A 17,542-nucleotide genomic window follows, 5' to 3' on the forward strand; every position below is an offset into this window, starting at 1 on the left:
TTCAGCAATGGGTAAAATTGTTCCTAAATTTAGCCTAAAAATGCTTTTTGTACTCATCCCTTGCAGTTCCCAGACTTCCGTAGGGAATGTGGTCAGTGCTAATGCAGAAATGATTTTCTGATTTCCTCTGTTAGGATGATCACCTATAGAGAGTCAGATTATTGGATCCTTGAATGGCTGATAGTAGATAGTCAAATTTTTTATCTGGCTTTCTGAGGAAGTGGAATATATGATCTATGTGTGTATCCCTACTCGTATCTGCTCCCCCACCAGCTCTTGAGCCCCATACCCAGTTTTAGCTGCATTTGTTAGAGGAGTGGTGGGCTCAAAGATACTTGCTTCTTATGTATGTCATGGAAAGAAGAAGCTACATAGAGGGAAGAAGTCCTTTTTTTATTCCAACGAGGGAAAGGCTGCAATATGGGCTACTGTTAATACACACAAAGGGACCCATGAAAGAGGGCCAAGAAACGAATACTTAATGAATGTCCTAACTGCTAGGAAAGCCTCAGCCTGAACCTTGTTAAACATCAGAAGACCTAAATTTGAGAGACAAATTTATAGGAAACCGATTTCCGTGTGAAGCTTTGTTATTTCTGCTTTATGTGGAATGACCTCTTTGATCCTGTCTTTGGGTCCTGCCAGGTCTTTACTCTTCACTCATTACTGGCTGTATCAGGATCCTTCAGAGATTTTTATAAGGCACCTTTAAAAGCTGGAGATGTGGACTCCTCCAGTGCAGTGAAGTACCTCAAAGGTCCCATAGTTATCTCCGTCACACATAACATCTCCTTGCTGTTTGGGTTAGGCAGATGTGTTACCTGACGGGGAAGATGGGTAAGAATGTGTGCTCTCGCTTTTGGATCCTGACAAAGATAAGGGCCTTCACTGGATGGAACTCCCCTTCGAGCCAAGATCAAGACAGCCTCAGGCTGCACTTGAGTTCTGGCACAACTCTTTGGCCTTTGATCTGCTGAGAAGTGTCACGCTTGGGATATTTTTCTTTTCTCTCCCTGAGTGATTGTTCAGCACAATTCAGTGTGACTCTTAAAGCTGTTACTCATCTTTATCTTTTGAGAGTTGCAATGATACGAATGAGCAAAGATCGTATGTTGATAAATCTCTTGATATACACTCCCTTGAGCATGTTAGTGATGGATGCTAGAGATTTCTACTGCAGTGTTTCTGTGTAGTATTTTAAGTCTCATGTTCTGTTGCACCTGTGTTTTTTTGACTGCAGATTCTTGGATTACCTATCGGACCTGTGTGTGTCTAACACCACAGCCATACCGGTAACTCAGGAACTCATCTGCAAGTTTATGCTGAGCCCAGGGAATGCTGACATTCTCATTCAGACCAAGTGAGCATCCATAATCGGAACATACCTTTTTGTTATCTGTGCCATTGTTACATTCGTCGCAGTTTGCTAGTGGCTCCATTATGAATGATTTGTGTTTGCAGGCTGGTTTCCACACAAATGGACAATCCTTTGGAATGCCCAGTCATCTCAGATGATCTTGATGAAGAGGAAGTGTGGCTTTACTGGATTGACAGTAACAAGGAACCTCACGGCAAAGCCATCAGGCATTTGGCTCAGGAGGCGAAGGAGGGCACAAAAGCTGATTTAGAAGTTCTTACCTACTACAGGTAAAACTCTCTGAAGACCTTGGTGTTGTTCTTATCAAGTTCATTTGCCAATATCAAAAAAGAAAACCAGGTCATGCCAGAAATGGAGATTAAAAGTTTGTTTCAAGTTTTTCCTGTAGGAAGCATCACTATCTTTGCTGTCTATTCCAGACAAATCTTAAGTTTCCTTTGCTCATGACAGCTCTTTGTGTCACTTTATTATTTTGCCTGTTACCTTTTATTTATTGGGCATTATTTTTAGGTTCTGCTGCCCTGGAAGTAAGACATGCTCTGAGGAAGCAGTGTCATGAGGATTAGAGGGGAGATGGGATCATGGAACAGAGCCTTACACTGAAAACAATAGTCCAGATGCTTCAGCCTTCCATTGAACAATGCTTCCTTTGAGTTTCAAAGGGAGCCCAGTCTTCATGGGGGCTGGAGCCTGATGTTAGTGTTTTTAATGGCAAGTTGATCGCTTGGTTAGCAAACTCACTCTGGTTATTTTTTAGGATTTATATCAGAAAGGCTGACATCAGACTTGTAAAGTGAGATTCTGAGATGCGTTGTTTCATTTCCAACTGATTTCTTTGAGTACCATATGTTATTACCCTTTTTTAAGGTACCAACTGAACCTCTTTGCAAGAATGTGCCTGGACCGCCAATATCTAGCCATCAACCAGATTTCTGCACAGTTGTCAGTAGACTTGATCTTACGATGTATGTCTGATGAAAGCCTCCCTTATGACCTCCGAGCTTCTTTTTGTCGGCTGATGCTACACATGCATGTGGACAGAGATCCTCAGGAATCTGTGGTACCTGTCAAATATGCCAGATTGTGGACTGAAATCCCTACTAAGATCACAATTCATGAGTGAGTTGAAAGTGTTTCAAACTAAAGTACAAAAGCATTTTCGAGGGGCTAGTCTCAGAACAGAATGGTTGTAGATGTCTAATGTTGACACAGTATGTATGTGAAAGGGTATTTTGTTGCAGAACACAGAGCTGTTAATTATTGTTACTCTTGGAAACTCCCATGGGTAGCTTTACATGGAAATCCTTCAGTTTTATTTTCAACTGTTTTCTTCTAGGGAACAAGCTGGGCAAAAATGGAATGGCCTTTCCTCAGACCAACTGAACTTGAAGTAATCCTATTGTGTCTAACATTTACAGGTTTCCTAGGCTGGAACTCAGTTTTATCCTTCAAGCCCAACTGAAAGCGCGGTTGGAAAGCTAGAATTTACAGTTAGGTACAGCTGTTGCCCTAGAAACCGTTCACAGAGGCCTTGGTCTCCATCCAGCAAAATACTTAAGCACGTGTTAAATTTCTGTACGGGAGAAGGGCCCATCGACTTCTGTGGAAACCCTCTCTGGCTTAATTGGTTTGATGGAGCAGTGGGGCTAGATGGAGCTACTGGGCTAGACCCAGGCAGGGACTATCTGGCTGAAGAGACAAAGAGGAAGAAGTATAGCAGTGCAGCAGCCAGTATTGCTTTTGTTAGTGAGATGAGGGACTGTTTTGACATATATGAAAAATCAGTCCTAGTTGTTAGTGCAATGGAGGAAGCTCACTGTCCTGAGCTTCTTTCCTGATCTGCTGTCTTGTGGAAATGGTAAACTCTTGGCAGATGGGCAGAGAGGACAGCTGAGACTTAGTGCCTTACTGAATTGCCACAGCAAGATTGAAGAGTGCTATCTGCCAGAACTGTAGTATTTTCCTGTCTCTGTTAATTCCATTCACTGCAACCCTTACTGGTACTGTTGGAGGGAAGGTTTGTGCACCCTCTTTGCGTATCTACGAGGAATTGGCTGACCCCTACCCCTTTTCCTTACAGAGACCTGACAGTAATTTTATAACATCGTGATTGGTTTGTTTTTAGTATAGTGACAGCGAATCCTGACATTAGAGGTGTTTAATTTTCCTTCCTTCTGTGCCTTGTGTTGTAGGTATGATTCTTTCACAGACTGTTCGAGAAATGAAATGAAGAGGAAGTTTGCGCTAACTATGGAATTTGTAGAAGAATACTTGAAAGAAGTTGTAAATCAGCACTTTCCTTTTGGGGACAAAGAGAAAAATAAACTTACTTTTGAGGTACTTCTCAGCTATCTGTGTCCTACTTACAGTATTCCTCCTCATTTCACCTAAGTTGACGTTGGCTCTTTCAAAATAAAGGTAGTTGCAAAATAAATGTCAATGTGAAATGTCCGAAAGAAGCACTAGTTCCTGATCCAGTGTTCTTGTTGATGACTGTTACTGCAGCAAATAATATTACTGTCTGCTGTCAAACAGCTGTATTTTTCCTTCCTTCTCCTGAGATGGTTGTATTTCAGTGGCAGGAAGAGGGATGCGTGTGTGGATGAAAGGTTTTGTGCGCTTTCTGTCCACATTAGTGAATTAGCATGCAGGGAGTCTTCAATGTAAGTACATACTATTCTCTGTGTCAGATATGACACTAAAGGAAATACTCTGAATAACCTAATCCTGTTTTAAATATTATTTTAAATTTCTGACAGAAACTTTAGATAGACCTAAATTTTCTAGATTCAAATGACATTGAATAAAGGGAAAATGCTTCCAGCTTTTATAGTTCCAACCTACCTCCCAAGTTTTGTTGCTGCTGCCTCTGGTCATCTGAAATCACTTCTGTTCAAATTTACCATGGTCATCTTACTCTTATTTTGACTTCCGTCTTCTCTACAGCTCCTATCTCTTTAAACAATTTCCTGGAATCTTTCTTCTTGATCTTATACATCCTATCCTTTCAAACCTTCCTAAATCTCATGTAAGTTTTGCTCGCTGTTGTAATTGACCAGTTGTTGTAATGACCAGGTTTTTTTGTCTAACTCTCAAAAACATTTGATGTCGCTGGCCTTAGTCCAAGGCCCATTTAAATCAGTGGGAAGACTTGTACTAATTTGAATGCGCTCTAGATCTGGATCTCTGTGAAAGCTGCTGTGTGAAATGCAATTGTATTGCCCTGCCAAATACCACAAAGGTTGTTGATACTTTCTTCATTTTAAATTTCTTTTTCTCATAGGTGGTTCATCTGGCTCGAAACCTCATATACTTTGGCTTTTATAGTTTTAGCGAGCTGCTCAGACTGACCCGGACACTGCTGGCAATTTTAGATATTGTTCAAGTTCCTATATCATCATACTTCGAAAGGCTGAGCAAGTTTCAGGATGGAGGTGAGAGAAGCAGCAGAGAATGTTATTCCAGTGTGTAATTCATTATTTAGGTTGGAAATAATGTATGGAGTGTCTCATTGATCTTTCAAGGTTCTTTATTCACACATAAACCCACCTATAGGAATGTGTTGCAGGATGTCCCGTTGTACTCGGCACTGGTGAGGCTGCACCTCAAATACTGTGTTCAGTTTTGGGCCCCTCACTACAAGAAAGACACTGAAGTGCTGGAGCGTGTCCAAAGAAGAGCAATGAAGCTGGTGAAGGGTCTAGAGAATAAGTCATAGAATCATAGAATCATAGAATGGTTAGGGTTGGAAGGGACCTTAAAGATCATCTAGTTCCAACCCCCCTGCCATGGGCAGGGAAACCCTCCACTACACCAGGTTGCCCAAAGCCTCATCCAACCTGGCCTTGAACACTTCCAGGGATGGGGCATCCACAACTTCTCTGGGCCACCTGTTCCACTGCCTCACCACTCTCAGAGTGAAAAATTTCTTTCTTATATCTAACCTAAATCTGCCCTCTTTCAGTCCTATGAGGAGCAGCTGAGGGAACTTGGGTTGTTTAGCCTGGAGAAAAAAGAAGGCTCAGGGGAGACCTTATCACTCTCTGTAACTACCTGAGGTTGTAGTGAGGTGGGTGTCAGTCTCTTTTCCCAAGTAACAAGCGATAGGACAAGAGGAAACGGCCTCAAGTTGTTCCAGGGGACATTTAGATTGGATAGTAGGAAAATTTTTTTTGCCGAAAGGGTTGTCAAGCATTGGAACAGGCTGCTCAGGAAAGTGGTCACCATCTCTTGAGGTGTTTAAAATATGTGTAGATGCGGTGCTTAGGGACGTGGTTTAGTGGTGGACTTGGTAGTGTTACATTAATGGTTGGACTCGATCTCCTCCAACTGAAATGATATGATTCTGTACGTTAAGAGGGTCAGCTAAGAAGGAACCTTTTTGAACAGACCTGCAGACTTCATGACTTGTGGTTACTGTGTTGGTGCTGCTACTCCTTTGCTTGTCTGGAGCTGAACTTTCAAATCTGGATCTAAGCCTCAGCACTGAAAATTCCAAGCAAGTGCAGATAGCATTTGCCTGCGCATGGTAATTATAATGGCTTGTATGTGGCACAAGTGTTTATCTTCTTGGCACTTCAGTTAAAGGGAGAATCAGATGTTACTGGTCCCACAACTGCAGAAGCATCAGATGGAAATCCGGATGAGGCCATCCTCTCTTTCTGTTTGTCAGATTAGAATATTATTTTTTTTTTTAACCCAGACCAGAGTGCCTATCTGACAACCCCAGGACAATGCTGTATGTCTCTTTGCCTTTTCTACCACGGCTTAAAAATGGGTTGAAGAATGAGCATGCCAGGAAGGTGCTGAAACTTAGCAGTTTAATTTTCCCATGTGTGTGGAAGGGAGGTGTGACAGTGATGTGGGCTGAGGGTCCAGGAGACTGGCTGATGGCAAATTCTGTTATAATATGTGGCTGATGTAAGTGTCATTGTGCTGCCAGCTGGCCCACAGCACCAAAAAGGATGAGCTGTTGGAAACAACAGTTATTTTGTATTTTCCCTGGGAGGCCTTTTCCCAGCCTTGAGTTTTCCCCATCATCGTTTTGCTCAGTCACTCCTACAGATGCCCTGTGTGAGTGTGCCGTCCTTCAAAACTTTTTTCTTCTTTGAGGTTCACACACTCTGGAGGAGTGTAGACTGTCATTGTCATCTCCGAGCCAAGAAGTTTTATGCTTGGTTCTCTTGATCTTTCCTCCATCACTGCCAGTACGCTTTACTGAAAGCCCCTGAAAGTCTGTCCTGGAATGCTGTGCATGCTAAGGCATGCTATAGCTGCCTGCAGTCCCTCTACAGCACTAGAGAAAGACTGTATGTTCAGACACTTGAAATCATGTTTTCCTTTTTGTCCCTAAAATACTGCATTGCAGACTCTCTTCTTAAATGGCTCTGGACACAGTTTGACTCAAGATATAATCTTGGCATATTGGCAAGGTGGAACATGCAGATGTCATTCTTCAGTTTAATTCTCTGTCTGCTTGAGCCTTTAATCCTCGTTATCCGTCTCATTCAATGTTTTTACTCACCTTAGTTACCCATAAAATTGTGTTTTGTCCTTGATTCCCTATTTCTGTTAAAGGGTTTCCTTTCAGGCAAGGTAGGAGAGGAAAGAACTGCCCATTAATTACAAGCAGACCTTCTCTCAGTTATGCAAATTTCCAGAGCAATTCCATGCAAATCAGTGAGTTTGCTCTGAAATAAGTGAGTGTGAAGGAATGTAGAAAATGTTACCACCATGCAAATGGAAGCTCAGTAGCCTTGTTAGTAACACTCAGCCATTGACTGGAGCCTTGTTGGAAAGTTCTGTCACACATCTTTGTCTCATGTTCTTTCAGAAAAAAAGACATGGAACAAAGGTGGGGAGGGGGATTGTGTCTTTAATTAACCTCAGCCTTTATACAGATTTTTTTTAAACTTCTTTCTTGGCTGTAGTTGTCTCCATGCATGTTTATCTTTTAAACACTGGACCAATTCAGGTTGGGATGTGACAATCTACTCATGTTTTTTTGAATGTGATCTGTTTGTTGTTTTTTTTTTCCCTTTTCCTGCTAACCATATGGCTAGAAGCCCATTGCTTTCAAAAGGTTTTTTTGCTAGCTCACACTGTTGTCTCTCATGCCTGCCATCTTAAGGGAGACCAGAGATAGAGACATTGACTGTACTGTCTAGGCTTAAAGATAGGCATTGAAATTTTGTTACGGAGAGATGGGTGTTCTTATGTTGAAATAGCTGTAAGACTTGCTGGAGGGACCTTCTACAGTCTTTGATAAAAGAAAAGGATGCCCATCTTTGGACAGTTGTATCTTGTGTCCAGCCTCCCTCTTTTCTAATTGTCAGTTCATAAAACACATAAACTCTGCATTCACTTTGCAGCTGAGACACAGAATGATCTTGAATGTCTAATTGCTCTGCCCAAGCATCTTACCCTTCTCCTTCTTTCTCTAGAGGTACATACTTACCTACCTATGGACAGCATCAGGCTATGAAGATGCATATGTTGCAAGTAGGCATAATTTAGAAGCAGTTTAAGCAGTTTTGTAACACCTATTCAGTATTTTTGAGCACCCAGGTCACAGAATTTCATGCCCAAAGAGCATAACTCATGTCTGAAAAACATATTACTCAAGCGAAAACGGGGGAGTGCTTTTCCTTAAGAACACCCCCCACAAAAAATCATTAGGAAAAAACATATGGAAGCCAATCAGCATTAACTTCTCCTTTTACACAGATATCTCCTCTCTCTGTTATAAAACAGAGTCATTGAGAACATCTCTTGGTTGTTACCTGTCTTGACTTTTTATTGTCCTCTAACTTACAATACTGATCTCTTAGGTTATTAAGTAAAGAAGGTTACTGTAGAAAGGAACTCAGCCTGGTTTTTATGTTTTTTTGAAACGTGTTGGCATTTTCTAACATCGAGATGGTCTGTTGATTTTTCAGGAAGTGTTTTCTTATTCATAACTTCCATAAAATAGTCAGATGGATTGTTCCTTGTCCTCATTCAGGATGGTGGGAGCCCTCCCTCCAGTGAGTTAGAGGCAGGGGCGACTTCTTCCTCCCTTTAGAAGAGGTCAGATTCTGCTCTCCCACATCTCTCCAGACTGTGGCAAGAGTCATGCTACACGGTATCCTCTCTGTCAGGTGACATTCATATCACACCTTTGAACACAGAGTATTGCAGGTAGGTGTTATTGCTGTAGGGATGTGCAGATTTACACAGCTTTTTTCTTAAGGAAAGTTAGCTACTCTGGGTTGCAAAATTAATTACATTGATGTTTTTTTACAGAAAAAAAAAGGTAAGATTGTATCTTGTGATTTTTGTGTATATACTGTGAATGTGTGGAAGTAAATTATTAGTTTTGGAGATTATAGAAGTTATGGGGCTTGAGTTTTTTTTTAAATCCATCCAGTCAGTGATCACAAATGTCTAAGCATTAGCTTAAATTCAGTAAGATCATGTTTTTCATACTTTGAGCTTAGAGCTTTGAAGTGTAGCTCTAAAACTCTGTTTTGACAAACACTGAAAGCCAGCCATGACATCCAGGACTGATGGTTTAATGGTATAAATAAATGTGTTTTACATTTTAACAAGCAGTAGGGGCCTGATCCTGTGACTCTAATGTAGGAAAGTGCTAGTAAATACCAGCTTGGGCTCTATATATTTTAATTTTTATCACTATCTTATTGTAAATTTACATAGATTAATATTAAATGGATATTTAACAGCAATGTTTTGTCAATAATTATGCCTATTCAGAAATGCAGTTGATATTCAGGTTCTAGGACAAGTGACTTGAGAAGAGGTTTGACCAAATGGAAAAGTCATGTCATTCCTATTCTGCAGCTGTAGTAGATCCAAGGTGGCGGCTCTATAGAAGTTAAGAATTTTGGGTAGAATCTGTTTGTTTTACATGATTGGTCTTGCATTTTAGTTTTGTTAAAAAGTATTGGTTTTTATGAGAAACTCAATACTGCATAAATTGAGGATGGACAGGGTATACTGCCTTTCTATTACTGATACCAATTTGTTCCAGGTAAGTATCAACAAAAGCTTCCAGCATCTGTTTCCTCTAATGAGGAGTTGTAGGGAACTGGTGAGCTTGGCTCTTTACTGGTTTGGCAACTGCTGCACTTCATGAAATCCATGGTTGGGATTTTAGGAATGGATACAAATATTATGTACCTATTCCAATGTTATATGGAATATTTGGCTGTGGGACGCCTGCCTGGAGTTGTGCATCTCAAAATTGAAACAACCAAATTTACAACCAGCAACCTGGAGTCGTCTTCTCTGTTTAATATTTATTTCTGAAATAAATATTATTTCAGAAAAACTTATTTCAGTAAAACTACTTGCTAAGTAAGGAAGTATATACGACAGGTGTTGAACTGTTGAAGCAAATCTGCAAAATAGGATGTATATTTAGGCTCAGTGGAAGTTGCATGAATTAACCTTTTGCCTCAAGATGTCCTTTTCCATCCTTTGCTTAAATTTTGAGTCACGTCGATGGCTGAGGTAGTCCTGATGTTGTGTGCCAGTTTCTCTGTTAGTTCTGCAAAGATTCTGGAAAGGGCCTAACCTTATTGCTAAGGTTATGCTTTACTGCCTTTAAAAAGCTTGATTTTAATGCCACTGTCAGTTACCTTAACCGGAATTAAATTAATGTACATGTAGTTCTCAGGTGTGACCTTATTTGATGAGAACAGATTGGGGGAAGTTGGCTAGAAACATTTGTGACATAGGATCCTGGAAAAAGAAAAGATGTGTATTTTTTGAAACCCTTCTTACCTATATTGCATCCTAAAATGAACTGACTCGAAAACGTTGCAGCCAACTTTTTTTCAATCTGAGTGTCATAACTTTGAACAATTTTTTTTGAGGTTATTTGAAGCCTTTTCTGTTTCTTTTTTTCCCTTTTAGATTCTAAAAATTATGGAGTTTACAAAACATATTACCTGTATTCTAAAGAGGCATTTTTTTTTCTTAAGGAGAAAGTGAGGACTTCATTTAGTAGTGCTGTCATTCTGGCACGTTTCAAGAACATTGTAATCTCTTGCAGTTTTAATTAAAAGGTAAAGTCATTGCTTTCCTAATAAGTGCACCCTGCTGTATCATTCCAGAGTCAGGAGCCAATCTGCCTTGTCCAATACTGGTTATTTATTGTCTGTGAATTAAAATGCACATCTTTCTCTAGGTGCGATTGATCTTTCAAATAGGTGATTTTAGTCAAACCATGCAGCTACAGCATATGTCAGGTCTGAAAGATGAAATGACATGGTAGTATTAGGAGGCAAGCTACATGTTTGCCATGCAGCTCACTGCTATTTAGATAATGTTGTTTGGGAAGGAGAATAATGGCATGTGAGAAAATACATCCTTGAATTTAGGTTGCATATGTCTTAGGATGCAACTCACAGTGCTGAGCACCAATTTGAAAATTGCTGGGACAAACCTAGGTTGTCTGCAGGTATGCCTTTCCCTCAGGAGCCCTACATAAATGACTACAATTTGCCTGAGCCAGTGTCCACTGCCATCAGTCTTTCAGCTCTCTTCGCTTCCACGGAGGAAGGCAATGCTCAGTCTTTTTGAAAAACAAGTTTTAAAAACTACCTATAAGCTTCAATTGCTCCTGCCTCTGTGATTCTCACATGAAGTGTGTTGCTCATGACTGGCTCAACAGATGCCTCCTTTTACCTGTTCAAACTGGTAGCCGAATGTCCCAGCTCCTTTGTGTTATGTCTGGGTCTGTAGCTTGGTAGCATATCCCTCTCGTAGACCAAAGAGACTAAAGATCTGTCCATAGGTGTCCTGAGGTTAGGGAACATTTCTTAGAAATGTATCAATGAAGAGTCTGACTCCTGTGCCACGGTGCAAGCTTTGCTGCTTTGTTGTGATGTACCCCAAAGGATTTGACCCTGGCAGGGGTCAGAATGGGGAAGCTCTCACTCTCTCCTGAAGACTTCAGCACTGACGGGCTGCGTTCTCTCTGCAAAGGAGTGCTTGTACATCAGCGTGTCGGGGGACTCTCATCCAGTCTTTTGCCCCTTTGATACATCCTGATAGTCTGCTTAGTAGCTTCAACTGAACAAGAAGATAGCTAGGGTTTTCTTCCAGCCCTCTCCAGCCCTCTTGGCTGCAAATAGAGATGCATACTGCTTAGAAGCACCAGTAGTGAGACTGCTACTAGAACAGGGTTGAGAACAAGGTTGGACCTGCCATTCGTACTGTGCCTGTGGTTCCTCTGTGATGAAGAAGGACCAGATTTCATCCGGGACTATTAGAAAAGACTATATTGTTTCTGAGCCTTGCATCCATGCCTGTTAGCTGCTCTTCTGTCTAGCTAACAATTTGAAATATCTTCTTGAGACATACTTTGATTAGCAGAGCTAATGAGACAGTGGCTGCCTGGCAGACTGGAGCAGTAATTTATGCCAGCAGTTTACAAAAAAAAAAGTTACAAGAGAAAAAAGATTTAACCCTTAGGAAATTAAGCTGTGTTGGTCACAGATGTCTATAGTGAAGCAACTGCCATTCAGTGAGGAATATTTTCAGACCAAAGGGGAGGTCAGTCTGAGAGTTTAATTCTCTGGCATGGACCATTTCTCTTTCCTCCTTGTTCTTTCCCTCATCATGAGTCCTGTGCATTAATGTGATTCCAGAGACCATTGCTCTTCTAGGAATCGATATCTGTTTCATAGATGTAACTCGACTAGAAGACTTGATTCCCATGATGCTTTTTACCTTCAAGGCCAGCGTACTGATATGTGCATTTTTTCCTTTGTCTAATGTCCATGGCATGAAATCTGCTTTGTGGTTTTGGGTGTAGGTGACATAAACAGAACCTGCAGAATGTCAGGAGAAGGTGAAGTTTGGTGGAGTTTCACCATGACTGGGCAGCAGCAGGGAGTTTGTATGCAAAAAGGGAGGGCTTGTGGATATACTGTAGGTAAGTGGAGGCTGAGGTGGCCAGATTCACTTGGAGGGAAGTAGCAAATGTATGTGCATTGCATATTGTAAGTTTTCTGTTTGTTTTGCCTCATTGGATCTGAGGGCTCTATAAAACGTAGAAGTGGACTCACCTTCTGCCCTTAATGTGATGCATTAGGTTTTCTGTGAGGCTTACCTGAGGTCAGCTAGTTATTGAGTGATGACAAATGGTTTAATGAAGAAATAAACTGTGATTCTTGACCTGTTTATGGTAGATTCTGCAGTTTTTATGAGGAAATTCTGTAGAAAACCTGTAAAAATTAATACCTCTTTCACAAACAGAGCTGTAAGGCTTAATGCTTCTGGCAAATAATATATAGCTTTAAAGGGTTTGAAATAAAATGTGGTCCTTTAGGTACTGAAATGTTGTTATTATATGTCTTAAAAATGGCTGTAACTTTTTCACGCAGAAAAATTAAATTGCATGAAGCAATGTAGCCAAACCAACAAAGGCAAAGAAATGTAGAGCTAAAGCTGCCATTGGTAACCAGACATCGGTTCCCTGCCGGAGGGAATCCCCAAGGGTTGGCAGCATTGCATGCTTTAAGATGGCACTGAAACTTTAAGGAGCTTATGGTGGAGCAACACTATAGGTTTCACTGAAATCCACAAAGTCAAGGCTGTTTGGAATCAAGGCTCCTGTTTCAGCAATCATTGGGAAAGTGACTTGCTGTTATAAGTACTGTCTTAAAACCTGGTTGAATGTGCTTACACTGAGGCATGAGTTGAGACAACTGACTTTGATGGTAAAAGTTTTGGACTTTCAGCAACATGCCAGATATCTCCCAATGTAGCAGCAGGCTTAAAAACCAGCTTAAAGCTTCCCCAGTGCACTGGCAAAATTCAGTTTTCCCTCACCGGGGCTACAGTTGGCAAAAACTAATTTCATGGGAAAAATGAGAGTGGCTGAGGAAGACTGAGAAGGCTATGGGACTTCGTTGGGTTGTGGATGGGGAAGGAGGCCTGAAGGGCTGTGGTGAAAGAAGTTGGTGTGACAGGGAGGGGTAAGTATGTGGCAGCACATGCTGTCTGGCTTGTGCCCTGCTATATTGGAAGGGAAGTGTTTTCTAGGAGGTGTTTGGAAGAAGTTGAAGTGTTAGGTGTCCTAGTCAAAAGCATGCTCAGGTTTGATTTTAGAGAGTTATCTCTATAAATAATTACAGACACGATGCAAGAAATGCCTCATTTTTGGAAAACCTTTGATTTGTCTTCCTTCTCCCCCCTCCCTTTTTTCATTTAAGCAAGATTAAACAATGTATTTGGCTTTTATGGACAAGTTAATGAAAGTTGTTGGAGCATTGCATACATGTATATTTGTCTTCTCTGGTCATTAAGTACCAGATTTCTTGAAGAACCCATCATATGTCAGCTCCTATTTAGGGTAGGTAGTTTCCAGAAACATTGAGCATCCAGCTTCTCCAGGCCTAATGAGAGCTGTTGGGTATTAAAATCCTTTTGAAAACATAGGCACTTCTTAAATTTCTGAGCAGGGAGATGAGCAGTGTTGGAAGACTGTTTGAGCTAAAAATGGCTGAGCAGTTTTGAAAACTGGATCCTAGGAATCCATCTTTCCTAAATCTGTGTTGAGGAAGACTGAACAATAATGCTAGAAAGAGCAGACTATCACTCTGTGGCAACTAGGGACCAGATTAGGTGCGTGTAGTTAATTTTTAAACAAACGAGGCCACAAGTCAGTTCCCTGGTGTCTTGGGGATACCTGTGGAGTAGAGGGCTCCTTGCTGTAAGGGTGTCTGCCAGCGTTTGAGGCTGTCCATTGTGTATGCATGTCCAGCTACCGCATGGTTCTCTGCACTGTCTGTGAAATACCTAAAATGCTGTGGGTACTGGAGAGCAAACTGAGGACGCTGCATAGCAATTGGCTGGGAACAATTTGAAGAGAAGGCATGAATTGCCAGCTGCCTTTGACAGTTGTTTTTCGTTATGAATATGGTATTTTGTCACTTACCATCCATGTTGTATTACATAGCAGATTGTTGTTTACTTTTATATTCTGCTTTTAGAATTTTTGCAACCAGTAAATGACTTATCAAGAAAATATGTTTATGTAGAAAATGAAGTGTCAAATTATCCACTGTTTCGATTGCTTGGGTGGTTGTTATTTTTTTCCCATAATTGACTCCTCTGAAAAGTCTTTCTTCTCAGAGAGGCCGCTGTGTTGTCAATCGTGCCAAATTGTATGAGATTATGCGCTACAGTTTTGTGACAGAAACTGATATTCATTAGGAAGTTGTGATCACTGTAATAAAAAGTAATGAAAAGGAGATGCACAGTTGTCTTTTCAAAACGTGACAAGCATTCTTTTCTTTCAGAGTCTGTCAATCTGCAGTTCCTTTGAAATACCACTTATGTGTACAGTGATTTCACTCTTCCGTTGGCTAACCTTGGGCGACTGCGCATTCAACAGGAGGCATTTCTAATGAGTCCACTGCTTATGGGAAGGTTCTTGGTATCTGACTTGGCAGAGGGAGGAGCAGAGAGGAAGAATTGTTGAGAGGGAGGGAAAATTAGAAAAATGGAGGAGGATTCATGGAGATGGCCTTGACTTCTTTTTCTCTGTTGGTCAGTCACAGCTCTGAGCACTTTTGCAGTGGTTTTCTGGTGAGAGAAGTGGTTGGTTGCACATACTAGCACCTTACAACATTGCAATGACCATTCTCTCCCTGCCACACTTCTCAGCCATATATAAATGTTAATACTTTGACCTCAAGGAAGACAACAGATGATGACGGTCAGCAGGTTAAGGGTGGCAGTATCATATGAAGGCACAGCTCAGGCTTCTCTTCACTTATCTCTAGCAAAGTGCACACAAAAGTAATCAGAGTTCACATCTACTTGCTATCTCTGCTGATTTAGCTTGGTTAACTAGCCGAGGCAATGAGTTAACTTTTCCTTGGGCATTCGTATTCAGGAAGCACTTTGGAGCTGTAACTAAGATCAGAGCTCCGCTATTTTAGTCATTGTGTGCATATATACTAAGAACTTAAATCTCTTTTATTGAGCCAGTATATTTTGTCTTGCATTGTTACAGGCTTAGCTGACGTGCAGTCAGTCATTTTTTAAGCCACAATAACCTTTTTGTGTGCCTTACCTCAAAGATTCATACCCTTTCCTGCTGAGATAACTGTATGAAAGCCAAGAGGACACAGAAGAATAGCAAGAAGATACAACTCACTAGCAAGACTGCTGCTGGCCACTGATTATGAGTGACAGACTTAAATCCATGCTTAACATGGTCTAGACTTCCAAGGTTGGACAGATAACACTGAGCACCACGAGTGCTGATTACTGGGGGATCTTTTGGAAGAGAAGCTACTGCCCACTCTTTAGGTACATGAATGATCCTCATGGCTTCTTTTGAAGAATAGAGCAGTTCCTCCCAGTGTTGAGATCCAGTCAGCTGCTTCATTGCTGTGCATGAATGTGCTGGTTGACTGCTGTCTACTCGTAAGAGATGGTTACATTTCATCAGCACCCTACAAAACATAGTTGTTAAAATATCTTTCCTGAAAAGAGTGCCGAATTGCTCCAGTTGCTATACTGTTTTCACTCTGGGAACGTTCTCCCCAAGCCTTCTCTGCGTTAATTGAGAAAAACAGTCAGCATCAGGCAGTTAGTTAAAAAGTTTTCCATGATGGGTTTACCCGTGACACCTTGTCGCACTGCTGTTATTGACAGAAATAATGCAATATTGAGTCACTCCCCATTTCAACTGTAAATACTAAACTCGATTAAGTAGACTTTTCTCTCACTAAAATCCTTTCCTATGCATTAAGGAAATACAATTTGAAATGGCAGTGATAAAAAAGGGGAAACATAACCCCCATCTTTAAAAAGGGAAAAAAAGAAGACCCAGGGAACTACAGGCCAGTCAGTCTCACCTCCATGCCCGGCAAGATTATGGAGCAGATCCTCCTGGCGACTATGTTAAGACACGTGGAAAATAAGGAGGTGATTGGTGACAGCCAAAATGGCTTCACTAAGGGCAAATCCTGCCTGACTAATTTGGTGGCCTTCTATGATGAGGTTACAGCATTGATGGATAGGGGAAGAGCAACTGACATCGTCTACCTGGACTTGTCCAAAGCATTTGATACTGTCCCACAAGACATCTTTGTCTCTAAACTGGATAGACAGGGATTTGACGGATAGACCACTCGATGGATAAGGAATTGGCTGAATGGTCACACTCAAAGAGTTGTGGTCAACAGTTCAATGTCCAAGTGGAGACCAGTGACGAGTGGTGTTCCTCAGGGGTCAGTACTGGGGCCGGTGCTATTTAACATCTTTGTTGTTGACATGGACAGTGGGATCGAGTGTACCCTCACCAAGTTTGCTGATGACACCAAGTTGTGTGGTGTTGTGGACACGCTGGAGGGAAGGGATGCCATCCAGAGGGACTTTGACAGGCTGAAGAGGTAGACCTATGAGAACCTAATGAAATTCAACAAGGCCAAGTGCAAGGTCCTGCACGTGGGTTGGGGCAATCCTAAGCACAAGTAGAGGCTGGGCGGAGAATGGATTGAGAGCAGCCCTGAGGAAAAGGACTTGGGGGTGCTGGTCGATGAGAAGCTCAACATGAGCCGGCAATGTGCGCTTGCAGGCCAGAAAGCCAACCGTATCCTGGGCTGCATCCAAAGAAGTGTGGCCAGCAGGTCGAGGGAGGTGATTCTGCCTCTCTGCTCTCATGAGACCCCACCTGGAATACTGCGTTCAGCTCTGGAGTCCCCAGCGCAAGAAGGACATGGAGCTACTGGAACAAGTCCAGAGGAGGGCCATGAAGATGGTCTGAGGGCTGGAACACCTCTCCTCTGAAGACAGGCTGAGAGAGTTGGGGCTGTTCAGCCTAGAGAAGAAAAGGCTCCGGGGTCATATTATTGCAGCCTTCCAGTATTTAAAGGGAGCCTACAGGAAAGCTGGAGAGGGACTTTTTGCAAGTGCCTGTAGTGATAGGACAAGGGGCAATGGATTTAAACTGAAAGAGGGGAGATTTAGATTTGACACAAGGAAGAAATTTTTCACTCAGAGGGTGGTGAGGCAGTGGAACAGGTTGCCCAGAGAAGCTGTAGATGCCCCATCCCTGGAAGTGTTCAAGGCCAGGTTGGATGAGGCTTTGAGCAACCTGGTTTAGTGGAGGGTTTCCCTATCCATCGCAGGGGG

General features: G+C 41.8%; 1 protein-coding gene across 1 annotated transcript in view; it reads left to right on the forward strand.

Moving 5' to 3' along the window:
- Positions 1-17,542, forward strand: part of ITPR2 (inositol 1,4,5-trisphosphate receptor type 2) — a 261,956-nt gene that overhangs the window by 82,722 nt on the left and 161,692 nt on the right. Inside the window, exons 17-21 of the mRNA XM_086611258.1 lie at positions 1,241-1,360; positions 1,462-1,647; positions 2,246-2,497; positions 3,571-3,715; positions 4,662-4,812. Of these exons, the coding sequence (XP_086467384.1) occupies positions 1,241-1,360; positions 1,462-1,647; positions 2,246-2,497; positions 3,571-3,715; positions 4,662-4,812 (854 nt within the window). The remainder of the gene's footprint in view (positions 1-1,240; positions 1,361-1,461; positions 1,648-2,245; positions 2,498-3,570; positions 3,716-4,661; positions 4,813-17,542) is intronic.

This window comes from Tauraco erythrolophus, chromosome 4 (genome assembly GCF_009769465.1).
Source record: "Tauraco erythrolophus isolate bTauEry1 chromosome 4, bTauEry1.pri, whole genome shotgun sequence".
Lineage (NCBI taxonomy): Eukaryota > Metazoa > Chordata > Aves > Musophagiformes > Musophagidae > Tauraco > Tauraco erythrolophus.